The sequence below is a fragment of the Entelurus aequoreus genome, linkage group LG25, assembly GCF_033978785.1.
Source record: "Entelurus aequoreus isolate RoL-2023_Sb linkage group LG25, RoL_Eaeq_v1.1, whole genome shotgun sequence".
NCBI lineage: Eukaryota > Metazoa > Chordata > Actinopteri > Syngnathiformes > Syngnathidae > Entelurus > Entelurus aequoreus.
The window spans coordinates 4,684,858-4,712,111 of NC_084755.1; the positions used below are offsets into that span (position 1 = coordinate 4,684,858).

The 27,254-nt window shown below is 39.1% G+C and overlaps 1 protein-coding gene across 1 annotated transcript in view; it reads left to right on the top strand.

The window, feature by feature from the left end:
- The window catches only part of mosmoa (modulator of smoothened a), a 46,099-nt gene that overhangs the window by 11,654 nt on the left and 7,191 nt on the right, over positions 1–27,254 (top strand). Inside the window, exon 2 of the mRNA XM_062036373.1 lies at positions 18,644–18,856. Coding sequence (XP_061892357.1) covers positions 18,644–18,856 — 213 coding nt within the window. The remainder of the gene's footprint in view (positions 1–18,643; positions 18,857–27,254) is intronic.

Sequence of the window (27,254 nt, forward strand, 5' to 3'; positions counted from 1 at the left end):
AAAAAACCCCTGTTTTTTTATGGAAAAAACACAAAATATGCAATATTTTCCCCCAATAAAATTTTAAAGTGTAAAATTTCAGATTATATAATAATTGGAGCTCATAACATAACTCATAACATTGATTTTAATTTTTTTTTGAGCAATGACACTTAAAAAAAAAAAGTCCCACTAAAATGATTGGGGATCCAAAAGGGTCCTGCTCAGTAAAGTTTTTTTTTAAACTGTTAACACAATAGTCTCGAGATCAACTTCAGATCTAACCGTCAATTATAACTTGTATTGTTGTTTATGTTCCTTGTTTGTTCATTTTAGGCCCTTCTTTTAAAAAATAAATAAAAAAACGTAGTTTTTTATATGGCAAACACAGAATATGCAACATTTTCCCCCAAAAATATCTCAAAGTGGAATATTTAATGTAATTGGAGCCTTGAATAGGTCAATAATTCATAATAACATTGTTTTTGATTCATTATTATGTTTTAAAGAAAGAAACAGCCTGCATGACAGCTTAGTGTTATTAGAGTCAACATAGCAACATTTTATTGTCACCTGTTTGCTCTTTTATACCACTTTTTATGTTTTTTTTATTTTATTTTTTTATGGTATTTTTAGAATATGCCGTGGGGCCGTTAAAAAATTACCTGCGGGCCGCAAAAGGCCCCCGGGCCGCACTTTGGACATCCCTGAACTAAGTATTGAGCTAAGGCTCTGAATACTTATCTGCATGTCATTTTGTTTTTGTCCTTGGCTATGTGGTAGGTTCCTGCGGACGTTATCTCCTTCTGTTGTTGACTATTTGTTTCATACGGTGTTGATGTGGAAATGGAAGACGCCAGGCTCAATTGGGTCAGTGCTGGTTGCTTCGTCATTTTGTGGGTGTGGCACCGAACGTAGATGTTGACATGCGGCGTTTCAAGCACTCTTCATTCTCCAGCGAGTGACTTGATGCTACACATTAGCAGTAATGCTACATTTTGTAGCAACGCTTTTGCCGCATGCTTGACATATCACGGTTGTCTGTTCAACATCTTCCCGCTTGAAGCCAAACCACCGCCAGACGATGGACCCCCTGCTGTTTTTCTTGGGAATTAATTCTTCCTCCTTTTGTTACCAGATTGGCACCTTCTCTCTCTCGTATTACCACTCGCACCGCATTGATTGAAACTTTTATTAGTAGATTGCACAGTACAGTACATATTCCGTACAATTGACCACTAAATGGTAATACCCCAATAAGTTTTCAACTTGTTTGACGTTGCACGTGCGACAGAATGTGACGTATGTAACAAGGTGCGCTTGTTTTATGTCTCTGTGAGAAGGAGAGACAAGAAAGAGTGAGAAAAGCCTGTAGTGTAATGCCCGCAGCTAAAAGCATGAGAACGTATACTGGAATACTCACGAAATAGTCATTTTCCACATGGCACAGAGACAAACCCACGATATATGGACTATATTCCATATATCGCCCAGCCCTACGTGCACTTTATTTTAAAAGTATCAAAGTATCTTAATACTTTTTTTAGGGACAACCCTAATACAAATACTTTGGAAACACTTGGATTGTTGCTTGTTCTGCAGTGATATTTAGTCAGCATCCTCTGTGTTTGACTTTTGTTTACAAGCTAATCCATACAAATAACTGTTGAAATAATAAGCAGGGACATCATTAACAATAACAACCTCAGCACTTTTAAAGTGATCACTCTTTCAGTCAAATTCGCAGACAAAAACAAGTGTTGTTGTCGTGTCCCGAGTGGTTTTTTTTTTCTGTCCTGAAAACATTCTCTTGATCTACAGCTTCATCTCTTTGTCCCGGCTGCAGGACGACGGCTTAGTAACTGGGTCAGGGAAGGTTCATTGTCAACAACCTGACATCGCACAATTCATCAATGCAGCGCACAATTAGCATTTAGAAAATAAAGATGCGATGGATGTAACTTCATGATGACAGATCTAAGACTGCAATGATTAATCGATTACATTAATTAATTTAATTAGAAAAAAGCTTTAATTCATGTATTTATGTTATTCACATGTGAATAATGCTGTATAATAGACTGTATTTATATTATTCACGTGTGAATAATGCTGTATTATAGACTGTATTTATATTATTCACATGTGAATAGTTCTGTATAATAGACTGTATTTATACTATTCGCATGTGAATAATGCTGTATAATAGACTGTATTTATATTATTCACATGTGAATAATGTTGTATAATAGACTGTATTTATTTTATTCACATGTGAATAATGCTGTATTATAGACTATTTATTTTATTCACATGTGAATAATTCTGTATAATAGACTGTATTTATATTATTCGCATGTGAATAATGCTGTATAATAGACTGTATTTATATTATTCACATGTGAATAATGTTGTATAATAGACTGTATTTATTTTATTCACATGTGAATAATGCTGTATTATAGACTATTTATTTTATTCACATGTGAATAATTCTGTATAATAGACTGTATTTATACTGTTCACATGTGAATAATGCTGTATAATAGACTGTATTTAGATTATTCACGTGTGAATAATGCTGTATAGTAGACTGTATTTAGATTATTCACGTGTGAATAATGCTGTATTATAGACTGTATTTATACTATTCACATGTGAATAATTCTGTATAATAGACTGTATTTATACTATTCACATGTGAATAATTCTGTATAATAGACTGTATTTATACTATTCACATGTGAATAATGCTGTATAATAGACTGTATTTATTTTATTCACATGTGAATAATGCTGTAATATAGACTATTTATTTTATTCACATGTGAATAATTCTGTATAATAGACTGTATTTATACTATTCACATGTGAATAATGCTGTATAATAGACTGTATTTATACTATTCACATGTGAATAATGCTGTATAATAGACTGTATTTATATTATTCACATGTGAATAATGCTGTATAATAGACTGTATTTATACTATTCACATGTGAATAATGCTGTATAATAGACTGTATTTATATTATTCACATGTGAATAATGCTGTATAATAGACTGTATTTATATTATTCACATGTGAATAATGCTGTATAATAGACTGTATTTATACTATTCACATGTGAATAATGCTGTATAATAGACTGTATTTATACTATTCACATGTGAATAATGCTGTATAATAGACTGTATTTATACTATTCACATGTGAATAATGCTGTATAATAGACTGTATTTATATTATTCACATGTGAATAATGCTGTATAATAGACTGTATTTATACTATTCACATGTGAATAATGCTGTATAATAGACTGTATTTATACTATTCACATGTGAATAATGCTGTATAATAGACTGTATTTATATTATTCACACGTGAATAATGCTGTATAATAGACTGTATTTATATTATTCACATGTGAATAATGCTGTATAATAGACTGTATTTATATTATTCACATGTGAATAATGCTGTGTAATAGACTGTATTTATATTATTCACATGTAAAAAAATACCTAAGTGTTTATCGTTTATTGTGAGAGAACTGTGGTGCTAAATTTCCCCCAGGGATCAATAAAGTGCTTTCTATTCTATTATATTCTATTATATTCTATATTTTGTTGCTTTGATTAGTTATTTGAATGCAACCAATAAAAAAATGATAAAATCTAAGGCTGAAACGACGCGTCGACGTAGTCGACGTCATCGGTTACGTAAATACGTCGACGCCGTTTTTGTGCGTCGACGCGTCGCATATTTACGTCACACTACCGTCATGGCGGACCGCAAAGCAGACGATCAAAGCAGACGATGCGAGCGGTGCGAGCGAGGGGGGAAAAGCATGCCAAAAGTGGTCAAAAGTGTGGGAGTATTTCAATAAACGGCCTAATAATGTTGTTGTATGCACACTGTGTCGAGCGGAAATGGCCTATCATAGCAGCACAACGGCTATGAACGAACATTTGAAAAGAAAACCATCAACTAGTCAATCGTCCGCGCGAGCATACGTTGTCATCATTACACAAAAACATGAATGTGTCATTTGTATCTGCTAGGGGTGTAACGGTACGTGTTTTGTATTGAACCGTTTCGGTACGGGGCTTTCGGTTCGGCACGGGGGTGTACCGAACGAGTTTCTAAGCTAAAGCTAACTTTAGCTGCTAAAGTCTTAACAAGCTGCTTCGCTCCTCTGCGTCTGTCTCAGCACGCAGCATTGTCCCACCCACACAACCATCTGATTGGTACACACGCAGCATTGTCCCACCCACACAACCATCTGATTGGTACACACGCAGCATTGTCCCACCCACACAACCATCTGATTGGTACACACGAAGCATTACCAGCCAATCAGCAGTGCGTATTCAGAGCGCATGTAGTCAGCGCTTCAGCGTGGAGCAGATAGGTGTTTAGCAGGTGAGCATCAGGCAGCGGACTCTCCCCAAATGATAATAAACACCTCCCAGTCAACTACTAGTAACATCACTATGAGCCCGTTGACCTTCTAGAAACTTAAACTGCAGCTCAGCTCACTCGCAATCCTGGCTTGAGGTGAAGGCTAATTAGCTCTCAGTTCCAGCCACATCGACCCCTTCTGAGCGCCTATTTTCAGCTGCTGGGAATATTGTAAACAAGAAAAGAACCAAACATGTACACATGCTAACCTTTCTTCATTACAACTGTTAGTCACTCACTGGAATGAGTAGAATTGGTTATTGTGTACTGTGTTGGACTGGATGTTTATTTTGCACATTTTAAAAGCAATACTTAATGTTTACAGTGCTCCAGAATATTTAGATTGGCACTTTTTTGTATTGGATGTTTATCTTTATTTTTGCACATTTTAGCAAATAAGCAATACTTTCACTTTTGTTGAAATGTTTACACTGTTGTTACAGAATATTTTGTTTTGCACTTTTTTTGTACTGGATGTTTATCTTTATTTTTGCACATTTTAAAGTAAAATAAGCAATACTTTTACTTTTGAAATGCTTATACTATTGCAGAATATTAAGATTTGCACTGGATGTTGACTTTTATATTTGCACATTAAAAAGCAAATAAGCTACTTTTAATTTTGTTAAATGTTAAAAGTTTTAAATGTTTACATTGTTACAGAATATTTAGTCATGTTGTTGTCAATGTTGACTGAGTGGCCATACTTCTTTTTTTTGTAAATAAAAGCCATGCCTTTTGAAAAAACGGGCCTACATTTATTTTTTCATCTTCATTTTGAATAAAAAAATAATCGGTAAAAGGAAAAATAATCTATAGATTAATCGAAAAAATAATCTATAGATTAACCGATTAATCGAAAAAATAATCTATAGATTAATCGATAGAAAAATAATCGTTAGCTGCAGCCTTAATAAAATCCTGACCGCCTGAAAAGCCTGGAACTTTGAATATGTGGACATGGTTTCCGCATGGCCGCTCGAATGATCCGTGTGGCGGGGAAAAGTAGAGTTTTGATTTTTTTTGCACACATGCACACACATGATAAGTGCAATTTAATTGTTGATGATGTGCATTCATTAAAAACATAATGAAGGTAGTAGTTTACTGAAATAATCTATGGCTACAGCCGTACACATACTGTATCGCTGCATTATTGCACCACAGTGCGTTATTGTTACGTTTGGTGTTTAAAAGTGGGAGAAGAATATTTACCTTCCTCTTTCACCGTTTGCACTGTCACTTCCCCATTTCTTTGAATGTGTTTTGTGTACAATTCACTGCTTTCACTCATTTTGAGCATATTCTAGCCCAGTGTTTCCTAACCATAGAGCTGGGGCTCCTAGAGGGCCGCCAAATAATGTCTGTTTCTCAGTTGTGGTCCATATAGGTACTCAGTTGTAATACACTTACCACCACTTGTGGCAATAATGACAACAATATCAAACAAACAGAGGAAGTTTGAAGCCGACTTCATTGAGAAGTTTCTTAAGTGCAAAAAATGTGACTAAATTGGTGAAGCCGTATTAATGACAGTTTAGTTAAACATATTAATTATTAATTATTTTAGCACAACATAAATGTACACTACCGTTCAAAAGTTTGGGGTCACCCAAACAATTTTGTGGAATAGCCTTCATTTCTAAGAACAAGAATAGACTGTCGAGTTTCAGATGAAAGTTCTCTTTTTCTGGCCATTTTGAGCGTTTAATTGACCCCACAAATGTGATGCTCCAGAAACTCAATCTGCTCAAAGGAAGGTCTGTTTTGTAGCTTCTGTAACGAGCTGAAGTGTTTTCATATGTGTGAACATGATTGCACAAGGGTTTTCTATTCATCAATTAGCCTTCTGAGCCAATGAGCAAACACATTGTACCATTAGAACACTGGAGTGATAGTTGCTGGAAATGGGCCTCTATACACCTATGTAGATATTGCACCAAAAACCAGACATTTGCAGCTAGAATAGTCATTTACCACATTAGCAATGTATAGAGTGTATTTCTTTCAAGTTAAGACTAGTTTAAAGTTATCTTCATTGAAAAATAAGGACATTTCAATGTGACCCCAAACTTTTGAACGGTAGTGTATGTAAAATATTTCTCGTTAATAAGCCCTAACACTGTATATTTAGTTTTGTTCCGTAAATAAAAGTTCCAAGTTTCAATAGGTAAAGCAGTGTTGGGGTTTGGTGTGAACGCAATACCATCATCTAATTTGTATGGTCTAATAAAAAGGCTATAGATAAACGTTATCCATTTTATCTAAAGACAAGTATTTGTTTTGTTTTTTTCATTAATAATATCAACGTGTCAGCTTTTTCTCATTACATGATGCCTTTAGCTCTATTTTTACATTTTTTATTATCTATCCATCCATTCTTTACCGCACATGCTGTATGGGGACAGATCCATTGAGAGTTAACACACACAAAAAAAACATTAACAAAATGCTGTGTCACATAAATGGTTTTTGAAGTAATACCTTCGTGACATGAAAAAAACACAAGTAATGTAAAAAAAAAACATGGTGTTAACTTTTTGATATTAAAACAAAACACAAAGCAGTGAAGATGAAGTTTAGTAAACAAGCTTTGTTCTTCAACAACATCATGTGGTTCAGCGCAACAGTTTGGCCAACAAAAATAATTATGAGTAATACCTCTCACACTTAAAACTCAATCTTCACAGCCTGCGTTCATTTCGAGGAGATAACAAAACATTATAGCTAGTATCGATGTTATTTGAACACTGATACAGTTTGAAGTTAAATAAAAGAGGAGTGAACATCCCAGTAAACAAACTAAAGACTTTCCTCACTTTATTAACGCTCAGTCACAGCAGCTAATGGACGCTGTATTGAAAATGAAAGCAACATCAAATAGTTTTCTCCTTCGCTGCATACTTTTAGTGTGGGACAAGTGCGTCTGTCTCCATTATTGTCCACACCTGTCTCCATCTAAAAATAGCAGTGCGCTCTTAAACGCACGCCGAGACTCCACGGAAATGAAGCGAGGGAAAATGAAGTTTACTCCAAGGGGAAATCTCCGGAGCAAAGTCCGTGTAGTTTGTCCGCCAGGATTTTCAAGCCAAACAACACTAGTGCGCATGCACCAGTGCTGCTGTGACTTTGTTTCCAGTAAGTAAGCACTGTTGCCTAAAATGCATTAATAAATTACGTTTTTTTGGTAATTTATATATATATATATATAAAAATAGTTGACGCGGAGGTAGATTTTGCTTTGGTTTTTGGCTGTGACCAGGGATCTTGAGCTGGAAAAGGTTGGTGACCACTGCTCTAATCTGTTACAAGTAGGGATGTCCGATAATGGCTTTTTGCCGATATCCGATATTCCGATATTGTCCAACTCTTTAATTACCGATACCGATATCAACCGATACCGATATCAACCGATACCGATATCAACCGATATATGCAGTCGTGGAATTAACACATTATTATGCCTAATTTGGACAACCAGGTATGGTGAAGATAAGGTACTTTTTAAAAAAATTTGTAAAATAAGATAAATAAATTAAAAACATTTTCTTGAATAAAAAAGAAAGTACAACAATATAAAAACAGTTACATAGAAACTAGTAATGAATGAAAATGAGTAAAATTAACTGTTAAAGGTTAGTACTATTAGTGGAGCAGCAGCACGCACAATCATGTGTGCTTACGGACTGTATCCCTTGCAGACTGTATTGATATATATTGATATATAATGTAGGAAGCAGAATATTAATAACAGAAAGAAACAACCCTTTTGTGTGAATGAGTGTAAATGGGGGAGGGAGGTTTTTTGGGTTGGTGCACTAATTGTAAGTGTATCTTGTGTTTTTTATGTGGATTTAATTAAAAAAAATAAATTAAAAAAACCGATACCGATAATAAAAAAAAACGATACCGATAATTGCCGATATTACATTTTAACGCATATATCGTCCGATAATGTCGGCAGGCCGATATTATCGGACATCTCTAGTTACGAGCACACTTCTCCCGCACTCTTCCTAATTTTTTCTCCGCTTTACGGGTTTTCACCACCTTGTCGGTCCTATGCTGCGCTTAGGATTTTGGGAGAAGTAGTTTATTTTTAGACCGGCCAATGCAAAAGCGCCAGAAAAAAAATAAATTCGATTGATACCGTCACATGTCATGGCATTATTGTGAGGGATTTTGAAACCACAGTATCTGCAATACCGTTACATCCCTAATCATTGATCGCTTGTCTGATGTTTAGAAATGAATCTGAAGATATTTGCATTCCATTTATGCTAGCATGTCTTCCAAAGTATTTAGAGTGCAACACGCAGGAGGCACCACACATGTCATTTACAGTTAGGGATGATGTTTGATAAGGAATTATCGAGTTCGAGCCTATTATCGAATCCTCTTATCAAACCGATTCCTTATCGATTCTCTTATCGAGTCCAGATAGGTTGTTGTATATGGAAAAAAACACACAATATTTGGTTTAACAAAAGCTCACTTTTATTATATAATAAAAAAATAAAATCTAATAAATAAATAAATATTGACTGTTGTTACCCAAAGTATATTAAGTGGGATTTTTCAGAGAAACAAATATATACAGTATCACAAAAACAAGCTGTCTCTGTGATCACTATAGGTGTATAAATAATAATATAGTGTTAAATAAAATCAGTCCCTTGGGCACAAAACTGAAAATAATACAGCTCTCCAAAAAGTGCACTTCTGCTGCTATTGGAACATAACTGTTTGTTATGATGCTTTGACATTTTTGCACTTTATTTCTTTATTGAAAGAAAATTCTATGAAGAGAAAAGTTGTTTGCAAATGTGGTTACAATGCTAAAAAATGAAAAGTTAAAGCTAAAAAAAGAAATACACTTTATTGAGTTAACATTATTTCTTTATGGGGGGAAAATGTTATGAGCTAGAGAATATAACAACTACACTACCCAGCATGCAACGGGAGTTACGAGCATGCGCGGTAGCCCCGAAAAGTGTTGCATGTTGCCACGCTGTGAAAGTAAACGTCAAGAACTCAGCCAACACGCCTCGTCTGCATTATTTATAATTAGACAAACAACACATCTACAGTGTGATTTTGTAACGTTTACAAGGAAAGGATAAACAAAAGTTAAAAAAGGGAGATATGTTGTATATATATGTATGTGCTGCGGTTGTTTTAAGAACGTTGCGACAGCTGCCGTAAAGGAGGTGCGTTGCTAGCCTGGTTGCTATGTTTCCGGTTGGTGGTAAAAGTGTTGGTCATGTGTTTTACCCTGCTCAAATCTCTCAGTAAAGTTATTCGATGGATTATAGCTTTTGTTTTGAACTTTATTACACCTTGGAGCGCTTTTTCCCGTCCATTGTTTTCCTGCTTTCTCTATCTGCGCCTAATGACTGAGCTACGTGACGTCATTTCTTGTGATGTCACACGGAGCATTTCTGGTCGGGACAGGATTCAAATAAAGAATCAACTCTTTTCCTTTACTATAGTGGTCTCGATAACGGGTACCGGTTCTCAAAAAGGGATTAGAGTCCGAGGACTCGGTTCTTTTCTTATCAAACAACCAAGAAAACCGGTTTTGAGTATCATCCCTATTTACAGTAACCATAGAGTGTCATCATTTGTTTCTCAACTGTTTGTGCCGTCCTGACATTATTCTATTAACAAATTTGGTCTGCCAAATATGTCAGTTTTTGCACTGACACGTGTAAACAAAATACAGGACAAAACCGATCTGTGAATATCCCTGCAGAAACACCTGAGGTGAGACAGTGCACTCACCACAACGTGAGTTTGAAGATCCATGACATTGTTTTCCTCACTTCAGTGCAATATCCTCGGGCCATAACACTCAAAGCTGATTTCCTGTGCTGGACGAAGCTATTTTTGCTGCATTCTGTAGACAGAAACTATGATTCTTGGCGACTGTCCTCCACATTTGCCACTTAAAGTGGTTTTCTTTTCTCTAGAGCCCCAACAACCTCTGAGAACTGCTAAATCATATCCAAGAGCAGGCTCTGGCAGCAGATTATTACAAGAACATGTTTTTAAGTAGCAACATTGAAACCATTTTCACTCCAAGTTCTCCTCATAAGCCTCATTTGCCACCCTGCTACTGATCTTTTCTGATGCTGCAGTTTGAACCTGTTATGTCTTAATTAAAGCAAAGCCCTGTTATGTCAGTATAGGGATGTAATGATATGAAATGTTCATATCAGGGTTATTTTCACCTACATTTATCACGGTTATCATTATTATCATGGTATTGTTGACAAAATAGTCATACGCACTTATAACTATTATGCTATATCCACTATGGACTGGACTCTCACACTATTATGTTAGATCCACTATGGACTGGACTGACTCTCACAATATTATGTAAGATCCACTATGGACTGACTCTCACAATATTATGTTAGATCCACTATGGACTTGACTCTCACACTATTATGTTAGATCCACTATGGACTGGACTGACTCTCACAATATTATGTTAGATCCACTATGAACTGGACTCTCACAATATTATGCTATATCCAATATGGACTGGACTCTCACTATTATGTTAAATCCACTATGGACTGGACTTTCACACTATTATGTTAGATCCACTATGGACTGGACTTTCACACTATTATGTTAGATCCACTATGGACTGGACTCTCACTATTATGTTAGATCCACTATGGACTGGACTCACACACTATTATGTTAGATCCACTATGGACTGGACTCTCACTATTATGTTAGATCCACTATGGACTGGACTCTCACTATTAAGTTAGATTCACTATGGACTGGACTCTCACAGTATTATGTTAGATCCACTATGGACTGGACTCTCACACTATTATGTTAAATCCACTATGGACTGGACTCTCACTATTATGTTAGATCCACTATGGACTGGACTCTCACACTATTATGTTAGATCCACTATGGACTGTACTGTCACAATATTATGTTAGATCCACTATGGACTGGACTCTCCCTATTATGTTAGATCCACTATGGACTGGACACTCACACTATTATGTTAGATCCACTATGGACTGGACTCTCACAATATTATGTTAGACCCACTATGGACTGGACTCTCACAATATTATGTTAGATCCACTATGGACTGGACTCTCACACTATTATGTTAGATCCACTATGGACTGGACTCTCACTATTTTGCTTGATCCACTTTGGACTGGACTCTCACACTATTATGTTAGATCCACTAAGGACTGGACTGACTCTCACAATATTATGTTAGATCCACTATGGACTGGACTCTCACAATATTATGTTAGATCCACTATGGACTGGACTCTGGGGGGGCCCACATCTGCGGTCCCCTCCAAGGTTTCTCATTGTCATCCCATTGAGTTGAGTTTTTCCTTGCCCTGATATGGGATCTGAGCCGAGGATGTCGTTGTGGCTTGTGCAGCCCTTTGAGACACTCGTGATTTAGGGCTATATAAGTAAACATTGATTGATTGATTGATTGATAACCAAGTTGTATTACAAATATTAAATACAATAAATAAGTAGCCTCACAGTCTATATTTTTGGGAGAAGAAATATGTTGTATAATAATATTAATATAGCTACTTGATATATTGATATATAAAGCTCGTCTTTTAGACTTTTTTTTTAATGGGAAATAAATATTTTTTTATTTATTGCCTCATTTTTAATGCTTTTAAAAAAAGCTTAAAAACCTTCTTTTTTTTTACAAAAACCTTTTTTTTTTTAGATATATGCATACTAGTTCTAGCAATTAGGCTGTTCTAGTTTTTATTTTAATTTTTTAAAATTATCTTTTGATTTATTTTTTCAATACACTGTAGCACTTTGAGGTTGTTTGCTCCATGTAAAGTGCTTTTTACAAATAAAATCTATTATTATTATTAATTATTACGAAACGATAAATGCACTTTTTTTTTTAAATGAGTAGACTGCAGCAACCAAAACCTGTCAGTGACACTATTTACCTTAGGTTTGCAACTTTGCGCTGGCATGCACACTTCACTGTTGCGCACTATGTCACAACACATGTCACAACACATGACACAACACACGACACAAACGCTGTGCATTGGACATGGGTATTCTGAGCTTTAAAAACGCTGTTTTGCCACAAAAACATCAAGCTTGGATGGTTTCCAGTAGTAACATCCTAGTGTTGTCTACCCTTCAAATGGCAAACAGTTCTCTGCGAGCTCGTGAAACAGCAGGAGACCAGCAGATTCTGGGGAAGTGGTCATAAAGTAGTGCTGTTAAGTGCAAAAAAAAAAAAGCAAAAAAACGTTAGCCTCATGTCTTCCTGTCCTGATCACAAGTTGGCCTCTCTTGTCCCTTTTACTCTTCAATTTGGCCAAGGTTAGTGTGCAATAGAAGGGCGCCTTCAAGAAAGGACGGCCTATAAGTCATTCAGGCGCATCCACTTTTCTCAATTACACTACCGTTCAAAAGTTTGGGGTCACATTAAAATGTCCTTATTTTTCAATGAAGATAACTTTAAACTAGTCTTAACTTTAAAGAAGTACACTCTATACATTGCTAATGTGGTAAATGACTATTCTAGCTGCAAATGTCTGGTTTTTGGTGCAATATCTACATAGGTGTATAGAGGCCCATTTCCAGCAACTATCACTCCAGTGTTCTAATGGTACAATGTGTTTGCTCATTGGCTCAGAAGGCTAATTGATGATTAGAAAACCCTTGTGCAATCATGTTCACACATCTGAAAACACTTTAGCTCGTTACAGAAGCTACAAAACTGACCTTTGAGCAGATTGAGTTTCTGGAGCATCACATTTGTGGGGTCAATTAAACGCTCAAAATGGCCAGAAAAAGAGAACTTAGTCTCACTATTATGTAAGATCCACTATGGACTGGACTCTCACTATTATGTAAGATCCACTATGGACTGGACTCTCACTATTATGTAAGATCCACTATGGACTGGACTCTCACTATTATGTAAGATCCACTATGGACTGGACTCTCACTATTATGTTAGATCCACTATGGACTGGACTCTCACTATTATGTAAGATCCACTATGGACTGGACTCTCACTATTATGTTAGATCCACTATGGACTGGACTCTCACTATTATGTAAGATCCACTATGGACTGGACTCTCACTATTATGTTAGATCCACTGTGGACTGGAGTCTCACTATTATGTTAGATCCACTATGGACTGGACTCTCACTATTATGTATGATCCACTATGGACTGGAGTCTCACTATTATGTAAGATCCACTATGGACTGGACTCTCACTATTCTGTTAGATCCACTATGGACTGGAGTCTCACTATTCTGTTAGATCCACTATGGACTGGAGTCTCACTATTATGTAAGATCCACTATGGACTGGACTCTCACTATTATGTAAGATCCACTATGGACTGGACTCTCACTATTATGTTAGATCCACTATGGACTGGAGTCTCACTATTATGTAAGATCCACTATGGACTGGACTCTCACTATTATGTTAGATCCACTATGGACTGGAGTCTCACTATTATGTTAGATCCACTATAGACTGGAGTCTCACTATTATGTAAGATCCACTATGGACTGGACTCTCACTATTATGTTAGATCCACTATGGACTGGACTCTCGCTATTATGTTAGATCCACTATGGACTGGACTCTCGCTATTATGTTAGATCCATTATGGACTGGAGTCTCACTATTATGTAAGATCCACTATGGACTGGACTCTCACTATTATGTTAGATCCACTATGGACTGGAGTCTCACTATTCTGTTAGATCCACTATAGACTGGAGTCTCACTATTATGCTAGATCCACTATGGACTGGACTCTCACTATTATGTTAGATCCACTATGGACTGGACTCTCACTATTATGTTAGATCCACTATGGACTGGACTCTCACTATTATGTTAGATCCACCATGGACTGGACTCTCGCTATTATGTTAGATCCACTATGGACTGGACTCTTGCTATTATGTTAGATCCACTATGGACTGGACTCTCACACTATTATGTTAGATCCACTATGGACTGGACTCTCGCTATTATGTTAGATCCACTATGAACTGGACTCTCACTATTATGTTAGATCCACTATGGACTGGACTCTCACAATATTATGCTAGATCCACTCGACGTCCATTGCACCGGTCGCCCGGGGGGGGGTTCCCCACATCTGCAGTACCCGTGATAACCCTAACCCACCCCACTATTTGAGAAGGACTGGCCTAAGGTGTAATTTTTTAAGCATTCTGCAGTATGAGAAGGAAATGGCCATGACGATTAGACATGCTGTTAGCTGAATCTGACAGAAAATATCCCTTTAACACGAATTGAACAGTAGAGTTGGAGTGTTGCTATTGTACCATTGCCATTGTTTTGTTGTTTCAGTCAGAACAATCCTTCACTGGCTTTTACAAGGGGCAGGATTTCCTCTCCACGGCCTGAACTAACCATGCCCCTACAATAGCTCTTTCAAAAAGGAGTTGCTTGCTGTTTGGATCGTATACAAATATGACTTTAAGGTGTACCATTGAATATTCTCATTATCCAGATCATTGCATTCTCGGGGGCATTGAATCGATAGCAACTGGGCTAATCAGATTGTTTTGGAAGACATTTCATTAGGTCATGCTCGCAAACGAGCAAGGACAGCTCTAGTGTGAGAGGATAGTTCTGGATCCACTAAACTTGTCCCAAACATGCTCCTACAAGAATTGTTTCACTCTGTTGTATAAAAGTATGCAATCAGAATTAATATGATTTAGGTTTTGATTTTATTATTCGGGCATCTGGTCAGGATGCCACCCGAGCGCCTCCCTAGGGAGGTGTTTAGGGCACGTCTGACCGGTAAGAGGCCACGGGGAAGACCCAGGACACGTTGGGAAGACTATGTCTCCCGGCTGGCCTGGGAACGCCTCGGGAAGAACTGGATGAAGTGATTGGGGAGAGGAATGTCTGGGCTTCCCTGCTTAGGCTGCTTCCCCTGCGACCCGACTTCGGATAACAGAAGAAGATGGATGGATGGATAGGTTTTGATTCGTTCAACTGCCAAGACTTTAAGAAACTCGGCCTGATCTTTGTTTTATGCAAGTATCTGCCCATCTGGTGAGCCACCATTTGATTTCCTTGTTCTTTCTATAAAAAGGTCAGAAATGGTTGAGAACATTGACTATTACAAACGGCTGTTTGTGGTTTCTATAGTTTTTTTTTTAATTTTTTAAATTGATTTACGGTTTTGCCAATTTTTCCACACAGGGCAATTGCCTGTCTGGTTATTTGTGTACATTTGCTAATTATGTGTGACAGCTAAACCACTGATCGAAAGGACCAGGGAGCATCAAGTGTACACTGCTGCACTGGTCTGCTTTTGCTTAGTCAGCTAGACATTCCCCTTCAGGATGCAGCCTAATAGAATTCTTCCATCCAGAGTACCGGTGCCAGTGAGGCATGTTCCTGCTTTAACTGCCGACACTTTGCCGTGACGCCACTCGGGTCTCATTCCTCTAACAGAGATACTACTTCTTCCTCTGGTAATCGATTGTGCCCTTTTCGTAATATGAATATCAGTACTTGGTCAGGCTTTGACTGTTGATGGTAGGAATGTTCTTTGTTGGGTCCGGGATGTTGTTTCAGCCCCTCCTTAACAGAGACAGAACCCATTGTTTTGCTTGTGGTTGTGATTTTTATTCAAGTGCAACATTTTGCCAACAGACAACGTTCTTTATGTTTGTTTTATTTAACTCGGGAGGTTTAAACGTTTACATTTCGTTTACAGTGTTAAAAATATTCCAGAAATACAAGTTTATTGCATTTGAAAGGATATACATGCGTTGTTATTATTTATTATTTATTATCATTACATCAGTGGTTGATTTGGTCTCAAAAAATGACGGCAATAATATCGTCTATTGCAGGGGTCGGCAACCCGCGGCTCCGGAGCCGCATGCGGCTCTTTGACCACTCAGATGCGGCTCAGCTGCATACTTGCCGACCCCCCCGATTTTCCCAGGAGACTTATGGATCTCAGTGCCTCTCCTAGATAACTCCCAGGGAAAATATAATCCTATTTTAGCCGTATCAAACAACTTTAACACTGTTACATTACAAATATGCGCCACACTGTGAACCCACACCAAAAAAGAATGAAAAACACATTTCTGGAGAACATCCCACCGTAACACAACATAAACACAACACAACCAATACCCAGAATCCCATGCAGCCCTAACTCTTCCGGTCTAGATTATACACCCCCGCTACCACCAAATCCCCCCACACATCAAACCCCCCCCCCCCCCCCCCCGTGCGTTGGTTGAGCGGAAGAGTTAGGGCTGCATGGGATTCTGGGTATTGGTTGTGTTGTGTTTATGTTAAAAAAATATGTTGTGTTACAGTGCAGATGTTCTCCAGAAATGTGTTTGTCATTCTTTTTTGGTGTGGGTTCAAAGTGTGGCGCATATTTGTAACGTAACAGTGTTAAAGTTGTTTTTATAAGGCTACCGTCAGTGTAAGATGTGTGGCTGCTGACCTAGTACGCCTTGCTGTCACTAACGTCAGCAAGCCGAAACTGCATTCTACATGTGGTCGAGCAGTTGCACTGTTTGGGCAGGCTGTAGAGGGCGCCAAAAGCAGCGCCATCACGCCCTGATATTGGGAAGTCTCCCGGAAAAAATGAGAGGGTTGGCAAGTATGACGCTGTCAAGCGCCATTCATTCAAAACTCGCGGGCCGCACTAACATCAAATTTCCACATTAAAGTGTGTGCCGGTGTGTGTGTCTGAGACCCCTGGTTAACATAGCACAAAGCATTTAAGCTATTTATGCGGTGTTTTTCATTTTATATTTTAAATTTTTTTTTGTGGCTCCCATTATTTTCTTTAATTTGTGAAACTTGCCAAAATGGCTCTTTGAGTGGTAAAGGTTGCCGACCCCTGGTCTATTGGTTTTAATTTGTAGGTCAATATAGCGTTGATCAAAATGAGGTGTTGGTCAAGGCGTATATGGAAGAGCAATTGAATGTGTCTTTGGCTGCTATAATTGGAGTGGAGAAACCACATTCACCCCTGAGTGCACACAGTATCTGTGGCAAATTAAAGATGGCTTTGCATTCCTTCTGGGCCTTATTGTAAGCAGAGCGGCTGCACTTTGGACTTCCCTTTATGGATCATGTCATTTTTTTTTAGACACAGATTTTAGGCTTTTAAGGTGTTTGTATAAATACTAGGGGTGTAACGGTACACAAAAATGTCGGTTCGGCACGTACCTCGGTTTAGAGGTCACGGTTCGGTTCATTTTCGGTACAGTAAGAAAACAACAAAATATACATTTTTGGGTTATTAATTTACCAAAAATATTTGTATTAGTGGAATATTTGATGTGAAGTAATGGGAACCTTGGATAGGTCAATAATTCATAATAACATTGATTTTGATTCAATATTATGTTTTGAGCAATGACAGTTTGAAAAGAAAAAAAACAGCTTTGTTTTATTAGTCAACATTGCAACTTTTTCTAAATGACATTTAACCTTTAAGCTTTTTTATTTCACTTTTGTTATGTTTTTGTTTATTTTAATAGTATTTTTAGAATGTGCCGTGGGCCTTTAAAACATTAGCTGTGGGCCGCAAATGGCCTCCGGGGCCCACTTTTGACACCCCTGCTATAGATAATAAAAAATTAAATGTAATAAATCTATGGATAAAAAGCAGAGCCTGGCGACGCATGCACGTTTATCATAACTCTCTCTCTCTCTCTCTCCCTCCCTCACCAATGCTGCTGCGCGCAAAATTTGTTTTGTTTTTAACCCCTTCTTAACCCTGAACGTACATTGAAAATACACGCAACCCTAACTCAAAATGCCGGACATTTGAGGCATTTAAGAAACTCCGCCCTGACAGCTCCGCAAAAGAGGACATGTCCGGTGAAAAGAGGACGTATGGTCAGTCTATCCTAGCCCGTTAGCTGCTAGCATGCCGTGTGTTGTGCCTCGGTGTGCGTTGTTTACACAACGTGCGTTACGCTACTTAATATGTCCGTGTGGAAACTCGTTCGGTACACCTCCGAACCGAACCCCCGTACCGAAACGGTTCAATACAAATACGCGTACCGTTACACCACTAATAAATACTATTATTATTATTACGTGTTTAATAAAATATGTACTTCCTCTATTCAGGTGCTCTAACAGTTGGTCTAGTTCGGCAATGTCAGACCATCCACGGACGAGACCGGACCTGCATCCCGCCACGGCTGCCCCCTGAGTGGGTCACCACGCTTTTCTTTATCATCATGGGCATCATCTCCCTCACTGTCACCTGCGGACTCCTCGTGGCATCGCACTGGCGTCGAGAAGCCACCAAATACGCCCGCTGGATTGCCTTTACCGGCAGTAAGTGAGCTCCACAAGGAGTGCATTCACTTTGACTTAAGCTATTCCCCCCTCCCTCTCTCCTCCTCCACCCTTTCCCACTTTGCTCCGTCTGGGTAAATGCACCGTGACACAACCTTTACACAGCTGTCCGTGCTCCTTTACGATATCCCCATCCCCTCGGAGTTTTCAGAACTTATTGCGCTACGCCATATTTTCCAGTATGCGTCACCTATTGTGCTTTCTGCAGATGAATAACATAACTGCTCTGTTTTTTTGTTTTTTTTAAACAGAATTCTAAATTACATAAACCGCATCTCATGTTTTGTCAATGCCACCTTCATAAGGCGGCGTGTGGGAGGATGGACTTTAATTGGTCGCTCAGCTGAGGGAAGAAACAGCCTGAAGCACGCTTGTACGGATGAAGCCTCGGATGCAACAATGCGCCGTTGTATTCTTAGTGCTCTTTTGCATTTTTATGACGAGGACTTCTTTGCATGGCATTTTTGACAAGCACCCACTTGACAGCATTGTGATTTACATGGCGGCTAAAAAGCTAATTTTAATGTTTTAAATGCGAATATTTAAACCAATGACAAACCTTATGTTCAGCAAGCACAAATCTGCCCCCTCAGGTAAGTTCAAAGGCATTACAAGCCATTGTTAAACAATCACACCCAAGCTGTTGCCATGGCGATCACTTCTCTGCTATGTGCTGGTGGTTGGACTAGAAATGAGGTGTATTAATAGTACACTTGTTTTCTTACGGCATTGTAATGATTAGTGGTTCAAACAGGGAAAATACTACGGGCGCAATATTTCCGTTATCTAAAAAGGACCAAGATAGTGTTCCAACAAACTGAGTCAACATTCTATTTTAGGATTCAATGATGAGAAGGTAAATGTTTGTCCTTCCAAGATTGCTCAATTGCTGTGATTCTGGACATCACACCTCTCGGCTACCAAGTAGGAGGAATTGAACGGTATGACGACAATTCTCATCTTTAATCAAGTCCATTCATCAAGACCAAAGCAGACGAAATGAAGGCAAGGATGTTTGCATTTAAAGGTTGGACAATCAAATACTAATATATACAATCTCGACAACCCGTCCAAACACATTTGTCGGAAAAGGTTCAGTCGGTATAATTCAAGATTCGGACTAAACTATTTTAGGAGGGTTGTTTTCACACAGTACGCTAAAGCCAATGATAGAGGAGGAGCTCACACTGTGCCGACTGACTCATGTCCACCACTTGAGAGCTTACACAGTACGTTTGTTACTTAATTCCTGTAGTTATTGGTAGCGCACGTTTTTGACGGTTGTTGACTTTCAAAACTACTCTCAAGAAGAAGATAACTCTTTTAGCTTTCCGGGATATATACCGTAATTTCCGGACTATAAGCCGCACCTGACTATAAGCCGCACCAGCTAAATTTAGGGGAAAATACAGATTGCTCCATATATAAGCTGCACCCGACTATAAGCCGCAGGGTTTTGATGTGTAATTAGCGTAGTATATAGGGGTTCCTGCTACCACGGAGGGGATTGTCGGGACAGAGATGACTGTTTGGGAACGCAAAGCGTCCCATTTATTAACTATAGATCTTTCAATCATTCAATCAAACTTTCACATCTTTGACATGGCGAACAGCATTCGTGCAGAGCACAAATAATACAACGGTGCAAAGTAATACAAAGTGCTCGCCTGTACGTTATCAAAATAACCAGCCTATGAAAAGTCAGTCTTTAATCATTGTGTCATCGTCTTCCTCCTGCGTACTAAAACCACCGAAATCCTCTTCGTCGGTGTCGGAGAAGAACAGGCCGTAAATAAGCCGCACCCTTGTATAAGCCGCAGGGACCAGAACGAGGGGGAAAAGTAGCGGCTTATAGTCCGGAAATTACGGTACACCTAACGACAACAAACCTGACACGAGTCAAGCCGGTTGTTTAGCGGCTTTGCGCAGTGACAGAGATGTGGCCCAAACTTCATGAAGCAAAACGAATATTTAAGATTCGAAGAACATTTGCACAACTACCGGTATGTTTCCATCGAGCGGTTCTTGGCACTTTGTGATGAAATGATTGCTATTGGTATTGATCAGCATTGCGTTTCCACTGCAGAGTGTGAAGGCAGGATAGTAATAGTATCAGTAAATGGCAATGACAGTATGGCTTTGGTATCTGGTGGCCCCGGAAAAGGGAAAACCAAACCAAATCGCACTACTTTTTTTTATTTAGCCTTTATTTAACCAGGTAAAATCCCATTGAGATCAAAGATCCCTTTTCCAAGGGAGACCTGGCCAAGAGGGCAGCAGCAAGGTTACATTAAAAACAGTAAACAAATACATAAAACATCAAATTTACAACATTAAAACTTGCTGACATAACACATGTGCATACAGACAAGGTACACTGCAATCCGTTCACAGAAGCTTTAAACTCATTTAATGTAACAAGGGTTTGAAGTTGAAGATTCGATTGTAGGTTATTCCAAGCCTTCGCTGCTGAAAACCTAAATGCTTTCTTGCCCAGTTCAGTTCTTACTTTGGGGACGACACATTGCAGAACATTCATTGAACGAAGATTGTGACTTCCTTGTTTCTTTGTTAAAAGACAAGACAGATAAGATGGAGTGATACCCAGAATGGTTTTGTAGATGAACACATACCAATGATTGAGGCGTCGAGCGCATAAAGACGTCCAGTTAACCATTGAGTATAATACGCAATGGTGAGTAAGGGGAGCACAGTTGGTGATGAATCTCAGTGCCCCGTGGTACACACTATCCAGCGTGTGGAGTAGCATTCATGTACAACACATCTCCATAGTCAATAACAGGTAAAAAAGGTTGTTTCTCGTTGGAAACTAGTTTTAAAGGCCTACTGAAATGATTTTTTATTTATTTAACGGGGATAGCAGATCCATTCTATGTGTCATACTTGATCATTTCGCGATATTGCCATATTTTTGCTGAAAGGATTTAGTAGAGAACGACGACGATAAAGTTCGCAACTTTTGGTCGCTGATTAAAAAAAAGCCTTGCCTGTACCGGAAGTAGCGTGACGTCGCAGGTTGAAAGGCTCCTGACATTTCCCCATTGTTTACACCAGCAGCGAGAGCGATTCGGACCGAGAAAGCGACGATTACCCGGTTAATTTGAGCGAGGATGAAAGATTCGTGGATGAGGAACGTGAGAGTGAAGGACTAGAGTGCAATGCAGGACGTATCTTTTTTCGCTCTGACTGTGACTTAGGTAAAAGGGCTCATTGGATTCCACACTTTCTCCTTTTTCTATTGTGGATCACGGATTAGTATTTTAAACCACCTCGGATACTATATCCTCTTGAAAATGAGAGTCGAGAACGCGAAATGGACATTCACAGTGACTTTTATCTCCACGACAATACATCGGTGAAGCACTTTAGCTACGGAGCTAACGTGATAGCATCGTGCTTAAATGCAGATAGAAACAAAAGAAATAAGCCACTGACTGGAAGGATAGACAGAAGATCAACAATACTACTATCAGGAGACACCGAACCAAACACTGGACCTGTAACTACACGGTTAATGCTGTGCCACCTGTCGAAGCCTAGCAATGCTGTTGCTAACGACGCCATTGAAGCTAACTTAGCTACGGGACCTCATCAGAGCTATGATAAAAACATTAGCGCTCCACCTATGCCAGCCCCCATCTGCTCATCAACACCCGTGCTCACCTGCGTTCCAGCGATCGACGGCGCGACGAAGGACTTCACCCGATCATCGATGCGGTCGGCGGCTAGCGTCGGATAGCGCGTCTGCTATCCGACTCAAAGTCCTCCTGGTTGTGTTGCTGCAGCCAGCCGCTAATACACCGATCCCACCTACAGCTTTCTTCTTTGCAGTCTTCATTGTTCATTAAACAAATTGCAAAAGATTCACCAACACAGATGTCCAGAATACTGTGGAATTTTGAGATGAAAACAGAGCTGTTTGTATTGGATACAATGTGTCCCAATACTTCCGCTTCAACCATCGACGTCACGCGCATACGTCATCATACATAGACGTTTTCAACCGGAAGTTTAGCGGGAAATTTATGTCACTTTATAAGTTAACCCGGCCGTATTGGCATGTGTTGCAATGTTAAGATTTTATCATTGATATATAAACTATCAGACTGCGTGGTCGCTAGTCGTGGCTTTCAGTAGGCCTTTAAGAGTCTTCAGGATCTTAGTGCATAAGCATTCTGTTGACGTCAGTGGCAGAAGATTTTGGGGTGAGATGGATGCCATTATAAAAAAGAGAGGCATCACGTTAATTTGGACCGTCACAATTCATGTGGGCCAAGCAGGATGCAGAAGGTGGCCAGTCCAGAGAGTAGTCAAACTAGCTACTGAATGGAAAGTGTTGACAGGCTATTTCAGTGTACACACTCAAGCTTTTCCAGGGTGTTGACCCATGGGAGTGGAGTGGCACTAACAACAATCAACAGTAAAATGTGCTTTGGTATGTCCACCATTTACAATTTTGCGTTTTTAAGGATGGTTCCAAATTGTTTTACAACATTTTAGCCTTTAGAAAATGCAACATCTGTTTGAGTTTGTGGTGCAGGTCAGAGCGTTAAATCCCATCTTTACATCACATTCACATGACCAGTAATATTAGCTGATTGCCAAACTGATGCCGGGCGAACAGCCAGATGTTGTAGATTACTGCCAAAAAAAAGGCAAACAATAAATCTGCTTAACAAGGAACAAAAGTAATGCAGAATATGACTTAGAGCAAATACTCAACAGTATGTTAATTAAAGGCCTACTGAAAGCCACTACTAGCGACCACGCAGTCTGATAGTTTATATATCAATGATGAAATCTTAACATTGCAACACATGCCAATACGGCCGGGTTAACTTATAAAGTGACATTTTAAATTCCCCGCTAAACTTCCGGTTGAAAACTCCTTTGGAGAATGACGTATGCGTGTGACGTAGCCAGTGAAACAGAGGTATGGCTCCCCCATTGAAGCCAACACAAAATAGCTCTGTTTTCATCTCATAATTCCACAGTATTGTGGACATCTGTGTTGGTGAATCTGTTGCAATTTGTTCATTGCATTATGGAGAAAGAAGCTGAGCAAGCAAAGAAGAAAGTTGTTGGTGCGAAGGGGAGTATTTTGCGAGGGAAGTCAGCAACACAACACAGCCGGTGTTTCATTGTTTACATTCCCGAAAGATGCAGTCAAGATGGAAGAACTCGGATAACAGAGACTCTAACCAGGAGGACTTTGACTTCGATACACAGACGCCTGTAGAGAACTGGGACAACACAGACTCTTACCAGGATTCCTTTTAATTTGGATACACAGACGCGGTACCGTGAGTATGCAGCTGCGCTTCCAAACATTTGATCGCTTGCCCGTACGTGCGTGTCACGTATGTAACTTTGGTTAAATATATCAGCTTTATGAACCTTGGGTTAGGTGAACGGTCCTTTTGGCTGAGTGAGTGTGTGTGTTGTGTAGGTGTTTGAATTGTATTGGCGGGTTATATGGACAAGAGCTAGTAGCTAGGAGCTAGGAGCTAGCATAACAAACACCTAGGTGTTTTTATGCGGGATTAATTTGTGTCATATTAAATATAAGCCTGGTTGTGTTGTGGCTAATAGAGTATATATATATGTCTTGTGTTTATTTACTTTCTTAGTCATTCACAGCTAAAAACCAGGTCCCACCCGCCTCTCACAGTACCTTCCCTATCTGAATCGCTTCCACTCCCCACTAGTCCTTCACTTGCACTTTCCTCATCCACAAATCTTTCATCCTCGTTCAAATTAATGGGGAAATCTTCGCTTTCTCGGTCTGAATCGCTCTCCCTTCTGGCCGCCATCACTGTAAACAATAGGGAACTTTGCGGAAATGTTCAACTGACTACGTCACGCTACTTCCGGTAGGGGCAAGGCTTTTTTTTTGTCAGATACCAAAAGTTGCGATCTTTGTCGTCGTCGTTCTCTACTAAATCCTTTCAGCAAAAATATGGCAATATCGTGAAATGATCAAGTATGACACATAGAATGGATCTGCTATCCCCGTTTAAATTAAAAAAAATTCATCTCAGTAGGCCTTTAAGCTTGCTTCAAAATGCATTTACATTAAACGCCTATGACTTCAACATGCAGGTTTTGCTTGTGCTATTTTGGGACCAGGCTTACCTGCAGTAAATAAACAGTCGCTGAAGCTGCCTCTTTCCAAAGCTTGAAATTTGATTCCTCCTTTTCTTTTTTTTAAGCTAGCTAAGAAATTTAAAGCCGTTTCTCAGCCTGAAGTGGTCCAGGAAGCTTATTCGGCATCTTTGGAGAAACATTTAGGTTGGGATTGAAGGACACTTAAAGGCCTACTGAAAGCCACTACTACCGACCACGCAGTCTGATAGTTTATATATCAATGATGAAATCTTAACATTGCAACACATGCCACTACGGCCGGGTTAACTTATAAAGTGACATTTTAAATCTCCCGGGAAATATCCGGCTGAAACGTCGCGGTATGATGACGTATGCGCGTGACGTAGTCAGTTAAACGGAAGTTATGGTACCCCGTAGAATCCTATACAAAAAGCTCTGTTTTCATTTAATAATTCCACAGTATTCTGGACATCTTTTGCAATTTGTTTAATGAACAATGAAGGCTGCAAAGAAGAAAGTTGTAGGTGGGATCGGTGTATTAGCAGCGGACTACAGCAACACAACCAGGAGGACTTTGTTGGAGAGCAGACGCGCTAGCCGCGACCTCACCTTGACTTCCTACGTCTCCGGGCCGCCAAACGCATCGGGTGAAGTCCTTCGTCCTTCCGCCGATCGCTGGAACGCAGGTGAGCACGGGTGTTGATGAGCAGATGAAGGCCGGCTGGCGTAGGTGGAGAGCTAATGTTTTTAGCATAGCTCTGTGAGGTCCGGTTGCTAAGTTAGCTTCAATGGCGTCGTTAGCACAGCATTGTTAACCTTCGCCAGCCTGGAAAGCATTAACCGTGTAGTTACATGTCCACGGTTTAATAGTATTGTTGATTTTCTATCTATCCTTCCAGTCAGGGGTTTATTTTTGTTTGTTTCTATATGCAGTTAAAGCACGATGCTATCACGTTAGCTCGTAGCTAAAGCGTTTCCCCATTGTATTGTCGTGGAGATAAAAGGCACTGAATGTCCATTTCGCGTTCTCGACTCTCATTTTCAAGAGGATATAGTATCCGAGGTGGTTTAAAACACAAATCCGTGATCCACAATAGAAAAAGGAGAGAGTGTGGAATCCAATGAGTCAGCTTGTACCTAAGTTACGATCAGAGCGAAAAAAAATATGTATTTCACTGCATTCTAGTCCGTCACTCTAACGTTCCTCATCCACGAATCTTTCATCCTCGCTCAAATTAATGGGGTAATGGTCCGAATAGCTCTAGCTGCGTTGAAAACAATGGGAAAATATGAGGGAGTGAACAACTGACAACGTCACGCTACTTCCGGTAGGGGCAAGGTTTTTTTTTTTATCAGAGACCAAAAGTTGCGAACTTTATCGACGTTGTTCTCTACTAAATCCTTTCAGCAAAAATATGGCAATATCGCAAAATGGTCAAGTATGACACATAGAATGGATCTGCTATTCCCGTTTAAATAAAAAAATGTCATTTCAGTAGGCCTTTAAGGAGGTTTTTTTATGCTAGAAGGATTTGGGCTTTATCCAATTTATTGCACAAAGATGCTGCCTTCTAGGATGCTTGAGGAAAGATGCAACAACTCATAATATAACATGTTTAAAGTACAGCAGCTAGAATATATTGGATGTTTGCATCAAAGTAGATAAGAACACTTTGACAGTGATTAATGAAACAATTCATTCTTTTAATGAAGACAAATGAGTAACCTCTCAAATATTGACTTGTGAGAGAATGTTGCCCAGAAATGTAATTATAGAATAGAGTAGGAGAGTCCTCTTGTTGTCCATGTTTTGAATAAATTGTATTTCAGGCAATCAAGAATGAAGCGAATTAAGCCAAATAAGTACACTAGCAGTTGGGAATCCCAACAACAATGTACAGGTTTAATATATTTTGTGATCTTCTTTTTTTTAACGATAAAAGTGGAAACACAGAACAATGTATACCAAAACGGAACCGAAGAGTTGTGCTTTGTGGGAACGACAAGTTAGGCAAAAACAAAACTGCCATGTGGCCGAGTGCATAAAATGTTTATCGCATGATACAACGCTTTTATTTTTTATATCGTAATGTTACCGTCCTTACCGCCGTGGCTGATGTAACTGCAGCAACACTGCTACTTTGTGGGAACATTTTGATACACCTTACTTTACAGCAGGGGTGGGCAATTCATTTTTACCGGGGGCCGCATGAGCAACCCGAGCACTGCTGGAGGGCCACATCGACAA